Source organism: Apodemus sylvaticus, chromosome 15 (assembly GCF_947179515.1).
Source record: "Apodemus sylvaticus chromosome 15, mApoSyl1.1, whole genome shotgun sequence".
NCBI classification, from domain to species: Eukaryota; Metazoa; Chordata; class Mammalia; order Rodentia; family Muridae; genus Apodemus; species Apodemus sylvaticus.
The window spans coordinates 78,281,910-78,299,519 of record NC_067486.1 but is presented as its reverse complement, the minus strand read 5'-3'; the positions used below and the strand labels follow the sequence as shown (position 1 = coordinate 78,299,519).

Sequence of the window (17,610 nt, the reverse complement as noted above, 5' to 3'; positions counted from 1 at the left end):
CCTTCTAGATCTGTCACCGATGTTCTTCTCTGCAAAGGGTCTCTGGCAAGGGCACATTCACCATGGGCAGACCCGCCACTCTACAAATTTCCATTCCTATTCTAGCTTCCCCAGCAACCTGCCCCTGCCCACAGCTAACTCCTTTCTCATGAAGACATTTTAGCAACAGGAAGCCATCGAGCTCAAGAGAAATGACACCCTTGTTGTTTCCCCAACCCCATGCTGTGACATTACACCTACCAGAAGTCAAGCACACTGTGTGAGAGAATAAAACCAGAGTGGCGGGAAGCTCCCCTGGGGATGCTGTGGGGCCAGGCACACAAAGAGAGGGGGACAGCCCTGATGGGTGTGAGGGCAGCTGCACACTCATGATGGACAAGCTCCCAGCTTCTTCTCAAAGCTCCTGTTGACCTTCACACCCGCGGTGGCCCTGACCAAATTGTTTCCCTCCCACACATCAGCCCCCAGGCAGACAGGGTGATTACCAGCCCCCGCCAGCCTTTGTTCCCTGTTTTTGAAGTTGGAGGCAGGAGGTGTGGGGCATTGAGTTCCTTGGTGCCCTGCATGGCTTCTCCTCTGTAATGTGGGAATGCTCTTTGAAGAGGTGTGGTCGCGTTCTGTTCCGTCAAGCGCCCTCCCACTTCTTTCTCCCTGTGACTGTTGTTTTAGGCCTGTCCCTTCTCAGGTACACCATGAGATCAAGGTCTCTGTGGATCGTTCCTGGCAGTCAGTGGAGAAACCTTTGGCTCAGGTTTGTTGACTGAATTCGAATAAGTACGTGGCAGTCTCTTCCCTAGTTAATTCTGCTGAGTTGTCACTTTGTTTTCCCAGTAAGTCTCCATAAACTGAGCCAGGAACAGGGGAAAGGAGGGAGGGTACAAGACATTCTGGGGAGGGGGACAGACAGGAAGTGATAAACCGTCCTGTAAAGTATTCAGTGTTTTACAACACTTGCCTCTTTTAATTCACTCACAGACTATCTTTCAAACTTTTAATATTCTCATTAGCTTCAGTTCACAGATAAGAGGACTAAAACCCAATAAAACAACATAGAGCACCACATTGCTAGGTGATGGCAGGGGTCAAAGGCTAGCCTAAAACCACATGATTCAAAGACAGAGACTCAAACGTAACCCTGCCAGTATAGGTAGATGCCATGCTCTTTGATCGTTGTCTTCTCTGCAGAGCCCAGCACAGTGCCTGCACACCCAAGAAATGGTAACGCCTTGAACTTCAAACTGAGAAGAGGCCTCATGGGAAAAGGCCTCGAATTCATTTATGCATTCAAAAAGTATTTGACAAATGCTCGCTAGGAGCCACTCTCCTGGGTTCTGGAGACCTAAGCAGTGAGCAGATATATTCTAGTAAGAGAGACAGGGAATTAATTAAGTGAATTAGTTAGCATGACAGGTGGCTCCGAGTGCTGAGAAAAGAAAGCAAAACAGTAGAGGAGGATGTGTGAAGAAAGAAGCCTTCACAGTTGGGTAAAGATGGGTAATCACCAGGAAGGTGGTTTGACCGTCCACCTGAAGGAGGTGGAGAGAGAGAGAGAGAGAGAGAGAGAGCGCATGTGTCAGAGGACATCCCAGAGGAGGAAGAGCAAGTGAGTGGCACTGAGGTTATGGAGCACCAGGTTGTCCACCATGGAGGTCAACATGGCGGGAGAGACTGAGGAACGGGGAGTGGCATGGCAGGAAGCTAAGGAGAGGAGATGGGGAGAGCCCTTCGAGGACACTGCCAGGGTCTGAGCAGAGGGTGCTGATGGAGCGGGTCACGGAGCCAGGCAGACAGAGAGATGTGGGTCTCTTTTGAAGGTAGATGCAGTGGAGTTTTCTGCTGAATTAGATGGGGAAGTGAGAGCAAAAGTAATCAATGTAAAACAATGTAATCAATGGTGATTATGGACTCTCAGGCTAATCGTTCCGGTTATTAGCCAACTGCTAATTGGGTTGTCACCGACCGACTGCTGGAGAAACATGTGTTACAGGGGAAGGCTGGGGACATCAGCTTAGCTCTTGCCTAATTTTCAAGAGGAAATGTCAAGGACAGGAGACAAAGAAAGACCCAAGAGTGTGGTGTCTCGGAATCAAATGGCAAAGATGAAGGACTTGACAAACTGCATCCAATGCCATTGAATGTCACCACTATGGGATTCAGTCATATGATGTCTTGACTAGTGGTGTCAGTGAAGGAATGAGCGGTACATGCTGCTTGAAGGATTCTGGAGAAAGTCAAAGAGAACTTGGAGGCAGTGCATACAGACACATAAGAGTGTTTTAATGGAGGAGATATAATTCCCTTTGTGTCACTGGGAGGAATCTAATGTGTACAGGCAGACTGCTGGGGGACGGACACGGAGGACGGGGAAAGGATGGGGAGGGTTCCTGATTCAGAAATGCACACCAATAGCCCAGACACAGGAAGAGCAGAATTAGACCAGACCAGACCAGAGCACAGACAGCTTACCCACAGTGACGGCACAGGGCACACAGGTGAGGGAGCTTGGTTTCTGTTTTCTCAGTTGTTAAGGGAGATTGAAGAAAGGGGCAGGGGCAAGAAACATGAGCAAAAGAACCGTGAAGGAGTCTTGAAGGACAACGTGGGCATGAGAGCAGAATGCAAACGCAGACGGTGAGCGTGGCTCGCTTGAGACCAGGGGACAGAGGTCTCAGAGCAAGGTCTTTACGGCAAGCGAAGACACCAGCGGGGAAGGGCTGGAACACACATGTAAAAGACTTGACATGGAGATAGTTCTTACCTTGTGTGGGTCATATTGCTTGAGGCTTCCGCCTTCATTAAACTCAGCCAATACATCTTTTATCTTTTTGGAGGAATCTGGAGAGACACAATCCAAATGGAAAATGTAGGTAAGCTGCTCATGAGACTCAGGCCGGGCAAATTCTGCCTACCCACATTATGGTGGGGCACCCTGCAGGGCCATAGGGAGAGGTGTCCTGTCTGTTCTCACCTCCTTCCCAAATCCCCAGCCTCTCTCTCTGTGTCTCTCTGTGTCTCTCTCTGTGTCTCTGTCTCTGTCTATCTGTCTGTCTCTCTCTGTGTGTGTATAGGTCAGAAGGGTGTGTCAGCTCCTCTGGAGCTGTCATTACAGGTGTGTAAACCACTTGATGTGGATGCTGGGAACTGAATGTAGGTTCTTAACCTCTACTCTAAACCTCAGAGCCATCCTCCAGCCCCTGGTGTTTCCAAAACACCTGTGTGGTCAGATCCTGGCAGGATCTGAGAGGATTTCCGCTCTCACAGAACCGTCTTCCCTGTTCCCTTGGGTCCAGCCCCCGGTGATCTGATTTACCCAATTCTTTCACCACTTTCCCAGCTTTTTAGTCATATATGGTATTTCCAGAATTTTCCAGACACACTGCCTATTCTCCCATAGCTTGTTTCTCTGCCTTTCATATTTCCCACAATATTCAGTGTCCTGTCTACAGTCAGCTCCTTGTCAAGCCTTCCTTTGGGACAGTTATTCCCACCCCTGGATCCAGCATGGCCACACCTAGCTCTGTTACAGCACCTTCGTACTCTAGTCTATTATTTATTATTGTGTCTTTCTTGACCCTTTCTTTGAATTGTGTAATTTAGGAATAAAAATGGACTTGCTAAATTAATTTATATTTATTTTTCCTGGTTCCTTTTGACCTCTTTCCTTCCTTCAACGATTTGATTTGGGGGCCAGAGAAAATTTTTTCTTTCTCCAAGTTAAAAAGAAAAGAAAATTGGTGTGGGGCCTAGGTGTGACCCTTAGAAGGTGAAGACACACACACGCTCACATGCATGTTAACCTTCATGAATACACATGCATACAGAAACATGGGCATCCCACCCCCCAAAGCACATGTGTTAGATTGGAGTGCAGCAAAAGAGGGGGTTTCTGGGGCCATGGGAAACCTCTGGTACAACTGAGGATGTCTGGGGTGCTGTGACAGCTACCGGGCCTTTCCATATAAACCCGAAATTTGACATAAAACACATTCTAAGCATGTATACGAATGTGTAATCATCTGAATGGAATTTATTTATGTATTTAGACACAGTCTCAAGTATCCCAGGCTTGCTTCTAACTCAGTACATAGCCACAGATGACTTGAATTCCTCCGTCCCAGTGCTGGGCTTACAAGCTTGTATCACGATCTGAGTAAAAGTTCACAACATTAAAAACCTTGTTAGCATCCAGGAAAGGAAGGCAGGATGGTCAGGAATCAAGCTAGCTTTGGCTACACAGTAAGTTTGACCCGGTCTGGAGTATGTGAGACATTGTCTCAAAATACCCGCCAAACCAAATCAAACCAAACCAAATCTTGAGCTGAGTGTGGTAGTGTATACCTGTAATTTCAGGACCTGAGAGTCTGAGGCAGGAGAATCCAGTCTCCAGCCAACTTGGGCTACACTCAGAGATCTTATCACCAACAGACAGACAGACAGACAGACAGACAGACAGACAGACAGACCTCCCACACCTTTCAAAATGACAAAATCCATAAAGACCCACCCACCCCACACACTCCAAACAAAGAAGAAAGCATTGCATCAATTCAGCAGGAAGCTCTGGGGAGGAAGGTTCTGCCCTTGGTGCTGAAACACTGGACTGAGGCGAGGTGGTTTCTTCCAGCTTTGCCATCTTGACCACTCTGTTCCCTTTTCCTTAATTTATATTTTCCATCTTGATGGAAAGAATTGAGTTATTCATCCTGACACAAAAAATTAACCTCAATTATGTCTTATAATTAGCCTGCTTGATTTGATATTCTACGGCTGCTCTATCGTATTTCTGACAGTGAGAAGTTTCATCTAGAAGTTGAGTCTCTGACCTCTGCATTTCCATCTCACTGTTTCCTGTAGGTGACGTTTGCTCAGGAGGGGAAATGGATATTTAGGGTATTCCGGAAGCATGGTGACTTAAAAATTGCGCTATCTGTAGAAAATAATCCAGAAGGGGCTGAAGAGACCGCTCAGCACTGAAGAGCGCTGTCCGCATGCGGGCAAAATGCTCATACACATGAGACGAAAATAAATCTTTAAAAAGATTCAGAAACTACAGGGAAATCGCTGGTTGCTGCTTTGCAGGGATTTTGCAAGAACTGAAGACAAAAGGAATCAACAATTGTCATAAAAACGCATCAAGTGTGCATGCGTGGTTTGACACAGCAGACTGTGAAAGAAATCAGTTTTTATGACCTGTGCATCCCATGCCTCCAGGAATTGTGGGTAATTAAAAGCTTCTTCAAGCTTCATTATTGCTTCTATTTAAACAGCCGAGTGATGGATCCTATATGGGCTGGGCTGTCCTCTGTGGTTTTGCTGACTGGAAGTCTATCAAGCAGAAGTTATAATCACCGCAGGATTGAAGCATTTTGAAATGCTACGCAAAAATGCTGCTGTTGCCTAAAAATGGAAATTTCTTTCTGAAACTCAAAACAGATGTTGAAAAGCTAATAGCTCAGTAAGATCAAGGCAGCAGATGCGAACAATTTTGGTTGCTTCTATTCAGTTTAGAAAGCACTGTGGGTAGTAAGAGGTTTTGAGGCACTGTAAAAGGGCTGGTGGGGAAAGGGTTAAGCAGTGTGGTTGTACACACTGCCTTTTGTTGAGGACATTTACCTGTGAACTCTCACAAACCCTCTTCTGTGAGTTTCATATAAATAACTGGATACTTCCTTCAGTCTACAAACGACAAAGTTAAAACTCATAAAAATCACGAGACTTTCCCAAGAGCAAGGATTTTAAGGGTGTGTTTGGCTCAAGAGTGTCCGTTTGGCTCTGTGTCCATTCTCCTCAGCATTGTTCATTACTGCTAAGAAAATATTTGCTAGCACAAGCTTAAGTTGTGATTGTTGTGGTAGCAAGGCTGTCATCAAATGAACAAGAAATAAATTCAAGCTGAGACTAAGGTTCAGGTGGGGCTGGTTCTGAGCTACCTTGACGTCTGAAGCACCTGAGAAAAATTTTGTTTTTGTTTGTTTGGTTGGTTTTGTTTTTCTGAGCTAGGTTTTTCTCTCTGTTACGGTTCTGGCTGTCCTGGAACTCATTCTGTAGACAGGCTAGACTCTAACTTGCAGCGATCCCCCTGCCTCTGCCTCTGAAGTACTGGGATCAAAGGCACATGCTGCCTCTCCTGGCCTGGGTAAAACTTTTAAAGGCAGATTTGAGGTTGAAGGACCCTTGCCAGAAGAGACAGAGTGAAACAAGATGAAGGGCTCCCCTAAACACCTAGAAAAAGTTACAATCAGAGAATACATTGGGGCCAGGTCTATGAGTTCTTGAATGCCAATGGAAGCTCATTGGTTCAAAATCGTTACAGATGTTTTGAATGGTGGAGCAACCAGTCAAGACTGTTTTCCAAAGCCCACTCTTGAACCTGAAGTGAAGAGAGCTGAGAAGTTAGTCAGAGCTCAGTCACGCTACAGGCAAGTTTTCATTATCGCAGAAGCAGCTGCATAATTTGGGGAAAGTCTGCATTTTATGATCTGTTTTAGTGGTTTGCTTTCAACTCAGTTAAAGTGCCCAGATCTAAACAATGCAAATCTGAGAAGTAGAAACCCTACTGTGACTTCTGTAAGGACAGTAAAAACTCAGTATTTCAATTGGGACTCGGGGATTATTTTCAATAGAGCCCATACTCTTTGATATCATTCCCATGTTACAAAACTCCCAAGTTCAACTTAGCAGAAGTATTTTGACCCTGAAGTGTTATGGTTCTGTTTCCAAAACCTGTTGTGATACTTATATGTGTACATACATACATACACATTTATCAGATTTCACACTTAACAAGATCTTAAAAAAAAAAAAAAAAAAAAAACTGAAGCCAGGTGTGGTGGCTCATATCTTTAGTGCCAGCACTCAGAAGATAGAGGCAGGCAAATTTAGAGAGTGAGTTCCAGGTCAGTCAGAACTACACAAAGAAACCCCATCTTGAAAAACCACCACCAAAAGAGAGAGAGAGAGAGAGAGAGAGAGAGAGAGAGAGAGAGAGAAAACCATCTAAGATCCTTAATCAAAAGCCTAAGATTAAGTGAAAATAAATCACTTGAACCATCCAAACTATTTATGACTGATTTCCCATCAGAGCCTTCCTTCTCATAAATGGTTTCACTTCGCCCGATAGGGGCTTGTCTTGTTAGCGTTCTATTGCTGTCATAAAGACCATGACCAAAAGCAACTTGGAGAGGAAAGGCTTCATGGATTTGGCTTACACATCCTGATCAGCCATTCGCTATCATTAAAGAAAGTCAGGCAGGAATTCTGGAGGCTGCTTACTGGTTTGCTCCTCGTGGTTTGCTTTCTTACAGCACCCAGGATCACCCGCCCAGGGGTGCTGGTCCTCTCAACATCAATCACTAATCACGTCTGCTCCACAGACTTGCCTTTAGGTATAATCTGATAGAAGCATCTTTTCTCAGTTGAGCTTCCCTCTTTGCAGATGATCCTAGCTTGTGTCAAGCCAGCGTTAAATGAGCTAGCACAGGTTTTTATAGACCCACTACAACACTTCTTGGAAAGAGAAACAACCCAATTCTCAAATGAGGGGGTTCATTACTTTCTCTGGTGTCCTCTGACACTTCCTATAGTCATTTCTTCTCAGGAGATTTCTCTCTCCCCGATGGAGGAATGGTTACAGCGAGAGACAGCCTTGAAACAACCCTTGTCTTATTTCAGCCATTATTGTGGGCCTAGGAGTCTAACCTCAGCAGAGACCTCCCTTGCCAAAGCCTGTGTCATAGTGTCAACACAGACTCAGAGGGTGTGAATTGCATTTCTGAGTATAGCAAAGAGGGCCACGTCTACCATGCTGGCAACGATTCCATTGCTTGTGGGCTGGTCAGAAGATGTGCACTATGTTTATAGTCACACACTATGAACAGTCACAGCTTCTGGAGTAACAATTATTCCTACCCTAGAGAAGGGGAAACAGAAGTTTATTAACCTGTCAAGGGCACATAGAGCAAGAGTGTGTTCCTCTTGTTTCCTTCTGTTTAACTTACCTGAGTGATTATGTGATAGCTGTCAGCTTCACCCAGTAGATGAACGCTAAGTCATGAGATATGACCCTTTAAAACTCTAGGACTCTAGAAGTCTTTGAAATCTGCATGCATGTTAGAGTCAACTGGGCAATTCCTATATGTACCAACACCTGGTTTCAAGATCTGTTAAGCCATTGGGATGCTCAGCAAATAATATATCGGAAAGTTTCTTAATGGATTAAAATGTAAACCATATGAGGACCGCTGCTCCGCCTTCTGGCTATGTTCTTATGAGAGAGGGCTGCCTTGAGAAATATTATTGGATAATCATTGAAAATAGAAGCTAACAACTATGGCAAGTCTGAAGTTGCTATGTGTGCAGCAGACAACTTTCATTGTTTAAGGGGCCAGTACCAAAGAATTCCACCCAGCAAGTCAAATTATTCAGCTGCTTGACAAGGCTGGACTAAGTTTTGTATAAATTTTGGCTGGGCCATGAGCAGACAGGTCCACTCCAAAGTCAGGTGTGTAGATGTTACAACTTCTTTAAGAAAAAAATTCAAACCATGATTATCTCTTATGTTTCGTGAGCTAGGAAACATGGGACCTAAACTAAACATATATTCCTGGCATTTAAGAAAAGTTAAAGACTATTTAAAAGAAAAGAAATTGGCTCTGTTCCTAGAGCATTGGCTATGTGGTTGTGGAGCAGGGATGTTCTCTGTGAGAGCAAGCTGACCAGCCAGAGACTTGTGTTGACAGCAGAAATCCAGTCTCCCTATGTGGACCAGAACCCTGACATTTATAGGTTGTCTTCTAGTTGTGAATATTATAGTTAAACTTGAACCAGAACCCTGACGTTTATAGGCTATCTTCTAGCTGTGAACGTGATGGTTACACTTGGAATTGACCATGAGTCAACCTTTCAAAAGTGAATCTGAAAACACACATACAGAAGTGAAATTCAAAGTTGTCAAACTCTACATTCCTCAAGGTTTCCTAGCAGTTTCTTGAATTGTAGTGAGCAGAGGAATTGCCTGGGATCTGGGGGCGGGGCGGGGGTGACTGAGGTTCTTATTCTGTAGATCTGGACCAAGGCTCAAATGGCACCAGTTACCATCATGTCAGATGCCCTTACCTTGGGTGAATCAACCTCCAGCAATGCCCAGTTGTGGACTAACAGTTCAGGCTCACCTCTCACAACTCAGAAAAGACCATGAAGTGGAGGCCAGGAGGATATATATTAAATACTGAAATGACTGTAGGTAATTCCTGATTGAGGAGTGGTGGTAATGGGAGAGACACCAAGAGAAGGCTGGGATGTACAAATAATCTTTGCAATTCTTCCAAGTAGCCAAGAACAGCCAAAGCAGGGCTTTCTGCAGAGGCTGGAAGACGGAAGATGTTACCATAGTAATTCCAGTGCCAGGTGTTGGGCATCAGTGAACTTAGCTCAACGATCCTGCAGAACATCCTGTGGCTTAATTAGATTCCTGTTTTCCCACCCAGTGTGGTAGGGACCTCCCTGGTGCCTAACCTATAGCTATGATAGTTTTTTCCTGTTGTTTTTCCCTGGCCTCTAATATATATTGCTGGTCCCTCAGTAAAGCTTTGGCATCACCAGGAGCCTATATAGTCACTTCAATGAGGAAGGAATCAGATCACAGAGCAGGATGGGAGACATGCAGGGAAGCCTGGTGTCAGGCACTGACTTGCTTTCACACATGCATTCTCCCAACTGTACCTCCTTACCTGTTCACAGTTTGTTCCCAGCATGCATTCCATAGACCAGAATAAAGCAGATGTTCAATAAAAGCTTACTGAAGAAATGATAACTGGAAAAGCAATCAGTTGAAGCGGTTATGCCTGTCCCATGTGTCTTATATTCAGAAGGGGGGAATGACAGACCAGTGGTTCTCAACCTTGGTTGCATATTGAAATCATATGGAATGCTTTAGAAAATACTAACGACTGGGTCCCACATCTACAGATTATGATTAAGTAGCCGTTAGCCTAGGCAGAGAACTGGCAATATTCAGAGTCTTCCACATGATTCAGATGCACAGCCAAGACAGGCTGGCTGAAGCAGATCAGGGCTAACACTTGCAGGATCTTGCAGAAGTGATGGCTCAGCCACAGAGCAGCACATAATACAAGAGTTAGAGAGTTTACAGAGAAGCACAGAGAATTTTAACTGCTGTGAGAACACTGCTGGAGGACAGTAAGCTTTCTGTTGCATCATGACCGATCTGAATGATTGATGTCACTCCCTCACGTGTTTGCACTGCTAGCAACATCCCCACTTCTTCCCTACGTTGCTTGGTAGGGAAGTGAAGGTGGAGAGATAAAGCAGGCAACCTTTACCTTCTTGAAACCCAAAGTGTAGTCCCTGGACCGACAGCATCCTCTGCAAGCTTGTGAGGAATGCACAGGTTTGGTACAACACCAGCCTGCTGGGTCAGAATCTGCATTTGAACAGCTATCTAGATGCAAGGGCTACCAAATTCTTAGCACCATTATTCCAAAGACATTTCTCCCTAGCCACACATCCTCTGAGTCTATATAGGCAGAGCCCTAATCGTTACAGAGGAAAAGGAGGCCTGTTGAGCTCAACAAGATGTGGATGCATCTTGTTGAGCATCTTGTGGAAGATATCCGGAGCGTCTGATGTTGTCACGCCCCCATCACCCCATGGCTAGCATTACTAACATCGGGATATCTTTGATGCTTACTTAGATCTCCCACTGTTCTACAACTCAAGCCTGCACAGGTTCTGTGACTCCACAAGCAACCCTGAAGGGTTTGGAACGGTATCTGCTTGAAACCAAACACTTCATTTTGATCTAATTCTAACAAAACTCAATTCCCAAGAACACAACGCATTGGTTCACTGTCTTCAAATGCGCTCCTTTTTTTTCTCTTATTTAGTTCACAGCTATCTGTCTCTATCATCTATCTATCCATCTATCCATCTATCCATCTATCCATCTATCCATCTATCTATCTATCCATCGATCTATCTATCCATCTATCTATCTATCATCATCCATTCATCTATTTATGTATTACATTGATTATCTCTAGTAGATACTTTAATTTCTTGAAGTCAAACTTCAACAAAAGGAACTTGCTTTCCATTTATTTGTTTGTTCGTTACATCAAGACAAGGTCATGCTCTGTGTCCCAGTCTGGTCTGAAATCAACTATGTCGTCCAGATTGGCATTCTTCTTTCCATCTTCCTGTAGCCACTTCCTGAGAGCCAGGGCCACGGGTGGCTTTTATTTTGTAATAACCATTTTTTAACAACACAGTGGCTTCTTGATAAACACCCTTCACAGTGGCCTCATAGTAAACTTACTCTCAAGCACAGATGTGTATTCTTGTGTGGCTGACTTCATGTGTAGACTCCAATCAATGCTTCCAGTAGCTTTCAGATAGCGTCTCCTACCAGAAGGCTTCCAGAGAGGGTGTGAGTTTACATAACACAAGTGGAGAACTCCTCTTCCCTGGCCCTACCTGAGAAAGAGCTCGGTTTCTGGGCTGTGTCCTTCATCATTTTGCTATTGTAAGGCTCCTGTGTATGTGATTATGAGGGAGTGGTTGCTATGGCAATACAGTCTGACTGAACAACAGAATACATCTAAAACCGGTGAAGTGACTTTTTCAAGGTTTCCTCTACAGATTAATCATTTTTTCCAAGAAAATTATCTTTTTTCCCCTTTCCTGTTATAACATTGTCAGAGTGCCCCGTCCAGCCCCCCATGCTGAGATTACAGGTGTGCACCAACATTCCCCACAAGCCTGGGCTCTGTCTGTCTGTTTGTTTGTTTGTCTTGAGACAGGGTTTCTCTGTGTAGCCCTGGCGGTCCTGAAACTCACTTTGTAAACCAGGCTGTCATTGAACTTACAGAGATTCCCCTGCCTCTGCCTCCTGAGTGCTGGGGTTAAAGGTGTGCACCACCACCATCACCTGGCTTCCTGGGTTCTTTTTTAACCTGGTTATTTTTCTAGTTCTTCTGTCTTCTGACTCTTTCCTTCTGGAATCCTTAGCCCCAAACTTCTGTTTTCTTCTTTCTCCTAACTCTGATCTCAAAAGAGCCTTTATTCTTTCATTCCTCTCCCCCTGCTGCTGTTTCTACAGATTCCCAAGTCAGAGCTGCAGCCTAACCAGAGTTCCCACACGCACCTCTATGCACAGCATGTCTCTCAGAAGAACCCTGACAAGGGGTTCTGGCTGGCCTTCTAGTTCTTTCTCCAACTCCTCCCACATTCTACAAGGCTCCCAGTCTGTGTCTGAGTGAAAGAATTGCATAGGGCACCCCTGTAGGGCGGGGCCGAGCCTTGCAAGGCCAGCTCCAGCCTTCTTACGACCTGCCACATGCAGATGTGATTGAGCACCATCTCTTCCTTGGTGAGAACAGGAGTTGCCCCTCTTCCTCCTCTTTGTTGGATGTGTAAGTGGGTTGGCCATTGCCACCTTTATCCTCAGCATCCCCAACTGTCCCCACCAGTCCTGGGACCTCCTGTTTGACACACTTTGAGATGCCTCCATTGGCTTCCTTTTCTTCTATGTGTATGGATAGATAACATTCCCGTCACAACTTTCTTCAAACCAGTTTTAATTTCCCACTCTAATCTTATTCCTTGGCTGAGGCGAGATTTCATCCCAGCCACTTCCTGACTCCTGGCCTAGCAGCCTCCAGATTCAAGGCTCTGTGACACCCTGACTTGTCCTATGGCCCACAATTGACACGAAGAGCTTGATGCTAGCTCCTCCCTCCGCCCTGACTCATCCTTCTGTTCCTCCCCAGCCAGCACAGACCTCTGCCTACCTCTCTGTTCACCTCATCTGTCTGGACCCTCTGGCCTTACTTAGAGGTCATTTAAGTATATCCTCTCTGGTGTCTTCAACTGGGCTCCTGCTCATATGCTATAAATCCCATGCCTTATCGTCTCCACACGGGACCTGATATAGGAAGACTGTAGACCTTAGCAGTTAAGATGAGGTCATGCTGGAGTGGATGTATCCTTATAAAAGGGGGAAATCTGTATGTGCATGTGCATTCACATGCACGCACATGTGTGCATACGTGTGCATGTGTACACACACACACACACACACACACACACACACACACCACCACCACCACCATGGGAGGCGACTATCCATAAGCCACAGACACAGTCAAGAAGAGAACATTCCTTTTAGCCTACAGAAAAGCCAACTTGACAATGCCTTAATTTTGGACTCAGGGCCTTCACAACTTGGAGATAATCAGTTTCTGTTGTTTAATCACCCACACCGTGGGACAATTGTCTACCATTCCCTTGAGTCTCTTCCAGTTCCCCTTTATATGCACTGTTAGCCAGCGGTACTAGAGTGCATTGCGCTTCCACTGTCTCTGAGCTGCGTTCTGCTTGGCTCTCTTGAGTGCAGATCTGACTCCTGAACAGGATTCTTCACCACCTGGGACAGTCCTTACCTTCATGCTGCTTTTCTCCTCTCAGAGAGCCGGCTTAGTTAAATTGAATTTACCCTTGTTCCCAGTGAGCACTGCACAGTTTCTGTAAACCCACAGAGGTTAGGGAAGAGGGCAGGGACCCATGATACCAGCACCAAAACTGACTAGTTCATCTCAGGAACACACGGAGTAACGGGTCAGTGGGCTTGAGTAAGAATGCAGGGTGTGTCTACTTTTTGTGTGTATGTCTCTCTCTCTCTCTGTGTGTGTGTGTGTGTTTCCTCAGTCACTCTCCATATATATATATTTTAAGTCTAAATCTGTCACTGAACCTGGAGCTTGCTGATTCAGACTGGCTGGCCAGCAGGTTCTAGAATCTCCCTTTCTCCCTCTCTCCAATGCTGGGATGACAGGCATCTGCCCCAGCACCTGGATTCTTTTCTTTTTCACATGGGTACTAGGGATCCAGTCGGGTCCTCTTGCTGGGCAGGCCGTGGCACCTTAGAGACGAAGTCATCTCCCAGCCCGACTCCTCTCCTCTCAGCGAGGATGCGGATGCGGTGCCTCAGAGGTGGTAAGAACTGTGACATCACAGGACCAAGAAGCAGAGGGAGCACATTCCTCTCAGCATTCAGGGTTAGGGGTGGCCTGTGGGACACATCTCACACTCCTAGTAGTGAATGATGAGACCTGATGCTGAGAGCATTCCTGGGCACAGCAAAAGGGAGACTAAGAGCCCAGGCCTTCCCAGAACAAAGTCCAAAAGAGGCCTAAGCTAAGAGTTCCGAACACATGAATGAGCTGAAGTCAGTGGCAGTGGGACATGCTCACATGCACCTGTTGTCCTGCAAAATTACGCTGAAAGGGGCAACAGGCTGGGAATACACTCATGATATTGTCAGGTGGGAAATACAGGCCTGGGAAGAAAGGGGCAGCATTCAGCCAAATACAACTGCGGGTGCTGAAGTGCTTGCTGAGCCCGCTGGTGGCTTTATAACCTGCATTATTTTTTTCTAGTGTGTACTCCAAATTCTGTGTTGAGCATAAGAGTGGTTGCATCTTTATATCGCAAGCACTAATTCTGTGCTTATAAAGCAGTTATATCTACTAGGCCTCACTCTCCATGGCTTTACAATAACTCTGCCCTCTGGGAATCAAGTCTCTAACAAAGACGACACCTTCCCTTGTGTCTGGGAATGCCAGCACTTACATTCAGAGTATTTCTGGAGCTGATCAAATTCTTCCGATGAGAGAGAGACCCATTGACCTTCAGTCATCTTTCAGCCGAGCGTGATCACCTCGAGACACAGATGGGGTTCTGGTCACCAGCGAGCAGCCGAGACCCAGCTCAGGGCCTGGCTCATTACAGATGTGCAGTGGATGATGCCTTCGGGAGACCTCGGTTGTGGACAACCTCTCAGCAGCTGGCAAAAGACTTCCGCTACTCCTCAGGTAACATATTCCTGCTGTAGACCAGGCCAATCCCGAAATGCTGGCAATTCCTAAGGGAAAGCACAAAAGTCACTGTAAATGAGTTGCCAGGGGAAAAAAGGATCCCAACATGGTCTCTGTTGGAAGACAGCAATGTTTCTTGTGGGTGTGGTCTACTTGTGAGAGGTCTGAAGAAGGCCTGGAAACCAGCACATGACAGCGCTGCTTCACTTCTGGCTGAATGTCAGACTGGCCTACATGACGGGACCACCACACTTCTTGCACTGGGAAAGCTGAAATGTCTTCCACAAACAGTGGTATTAGGTTCCCAGAGGCACATGAAGAAAATACCCCCGGCTGTTAGGTGCCCCCAGAATCCTACTGGAACAGGAACCTGGTCATCTGATTTAAAAGGGGTGCCTTCTCACCCTCAATAATGTCCAGATCCTACCACATGGCTTCTAACTTCGAGCTGCAGGCTGCTGTGGAAATTCAAATCAACCCTTGGCTGGTGGCCTCTAGTGAAAGAGTTCTCAGAGCTACTAAGAGGCTTTTGGGGAGGGTCTGTCAGCCTCGGGGTACAGGTGCTAGGTAGGTAGACAAGGACAGCAAGCCTTTCCCTCCGAACCTTTCATAGCATAGTATGTTTCATTAAATCAGTCTTGCTCGTAATAAAATTAGCATAGCGGGCCAGGACCAGCATTTAAAGAATGAAACAGATCAGCATGGTGCGGAACGTGGAAGCACCTTCACTGCAGCGAGCTGTGTTTCCGAGACTTTCCTTTACCCGTGCATACCGCATACATTTGCATATTTTTATTCTAGGTCAAAGATAGAAACAAGTTGGTAAAGCTTTGGCATAATAGGAAGAAGAGATGTAAAGAAACCATAAGCTAGTTTTAATACAATAGAGTTTAAACTCTGGGGCTGACTTCAGGGCTGTTCTCTGTGGCAGGGTGGCGTGGGGGAGGAGCAAGTGCCCTAGCATTGCTGGAAGGAGGTCGCAGAAGGGAGATGTGTGTAGGATTCTCTACAGCAGTGTGTAGTCATGGCTGGTACTGGCTTGCCTGGTAGGGATGAATTATACCAAAGCACTGAGATTCTAGCGCCATAAGAAAGAACCGTGGTGTGAGCAGGCAGGTGGCCAGGGAGTGAGATGTCTGCTTCTCCGGAAGCCTTCATAGTGATTACTCCCTCTTCTAAGAAGGCTAAATGTCTTCCTTAACCTCCCGGCAGCCTGGGTTCATCTCCAACATCTTCTTAAGGTCACAAGTTGCCAACCCACAGGTCCTTCCCAGCCCTTCCTAGCTCTGTTCTCTGTCTATAAAGCCTGTTTCCTGGTAGGAAGCTCTCGCCTTGTCTTTCTGAGGGTTCCTTCTCTGTCTATTTTATCTTCTTTCACCATTTCTGAACCCCTGTGCTTCTGCTCAGCCCGCCTCTGGTCCCCGGGGAATTTCATCCCTTCTGTGACTCCCGAGCACTGAGCCCTATTCTCAGTCTGGATCTGAGAATTCAGAGATTTTCAGATCCTGCACTTGGGTAGACTCTAACCACCCTTTGAAACTCCTATATGTCTCAAATTACCAGCACCCGCCAGTACCCTCAAGCTGCAAGAGTCACTCCTTGGGCCACAGGCTGGGGCCCAGTGGAAGCTTTCTGCTTCCCTCCTGTCTGACCCAGCGGCAGTCCTGGGCTGTGCTGTCCGTCCATCCATGCTCCCTCCTCTCTAGCACACAGTTCTTCCCCCAACCCTTCATCTCTTCCTGCTAGTCTCCCTGCGTCGAATTTTGTTCTCTCTCTCTCCCCTAGTCTGCTCCTTCCCATAGCTGGCCAGATCACATCTCTCCTGCTAATAAAATCTTTCAGTGTGTTCTCTTGCCTATTCATGATTTTTTTTTTGCGACCTTTTTTTTTTAATGATCTACTCCCTGATGATCATTTAGTCAAAAGCAAGCAATGACTTTTGACATCATCTTTTAACACACACTAGGGAGTTGAGCAGTTACCTCTGCTTCTCTTAATGGACACTCATTTCAGACTGTGTCATGGGTTTTAACACATGACCTAATCTAGTCCTTACATGAGCATGCATGCATATTAAGAACTGTGTTCATGCTACAATAGACTCAATATACCCAAGAGATTATAGTGGAACCTGAAAATTCCTGTGGCCTGGTAACAGTCCAGTGTTCATATTGTACTAGCTAGCTCAATACATTCCATACTTATCAGAAGTCAAAGCTGTGTAAAAAAAAAAAAAGATTTGTTATACTTTCAGTCATAGGAAAGCGTAGCACGCACAGTCATGTATAGTGCGTGATACTGTCAATAGAGATCATTAGTGACTGTATTACTGGAGAGGCTACGTAAGTAACTAACCTGTACCATTCAGCCTTGTGTCGGCGTGCTCTGCATGTCTGCACAATGATAAAAACCAACTAAGATCTGAGTCCTCAGAACAGGTCCCCATAGTTAAGTGACAGGTGACTGTGTTGCTGTCTCTATTTAACGGATGAGGAAAACAAAACCAAGTGCTTAGTAAATAGGATGGAGAGAAAAACAGGAACCACAGACAACTGTTTAAGAACGCCTGCACGAGCCGTTTCTGGCATTTGTGGTAGCGCATGCCAAGAACCCCAGAATCCGAAGGGTACGGCAGGAGTGTGAGCATGAGGCTAGTCTGGGCTATCTCTAGCAAAGTCCTGTCTCAAACAACACAGAACAGAAAACAAAGCAACAT

At 45.9% G+C, this 17,610-nt stretch overlaps 1 protein-coding gene across 2 annotated transcripts in view; it reads right to left on the bottom strand.

Moving 5' to 3' along the window:
* The window catches only part of Dgkg (diacylglycerol kinase gamma), a 194,191-nt gene that overhangs the window by 140,983 nt on the left and 35,598 nt on the right, over positions 1-17,610 (bottom strand). For both annotated transcript variants that reach the window (XM_052158095.1, XM_052158094.1), the window contains exons 2-3: positions 14,650-14,941; positions 2,759-2,835 (exon numbers count right to left, since the gene is read on the bottom strand). In XM_052158095.1, coding sequence (XP_052014055.1) covers positions 2,759-2,835; positions 14,650-14,716 — 144 coding nt within the window. In that variant the 5' untranslated portion in view covers positions 14,717-14,941. The remainder of the gene's footprint in view (positions 1-2,758; positions 2,836-14,649; positions 14,942-17,610) is intronic.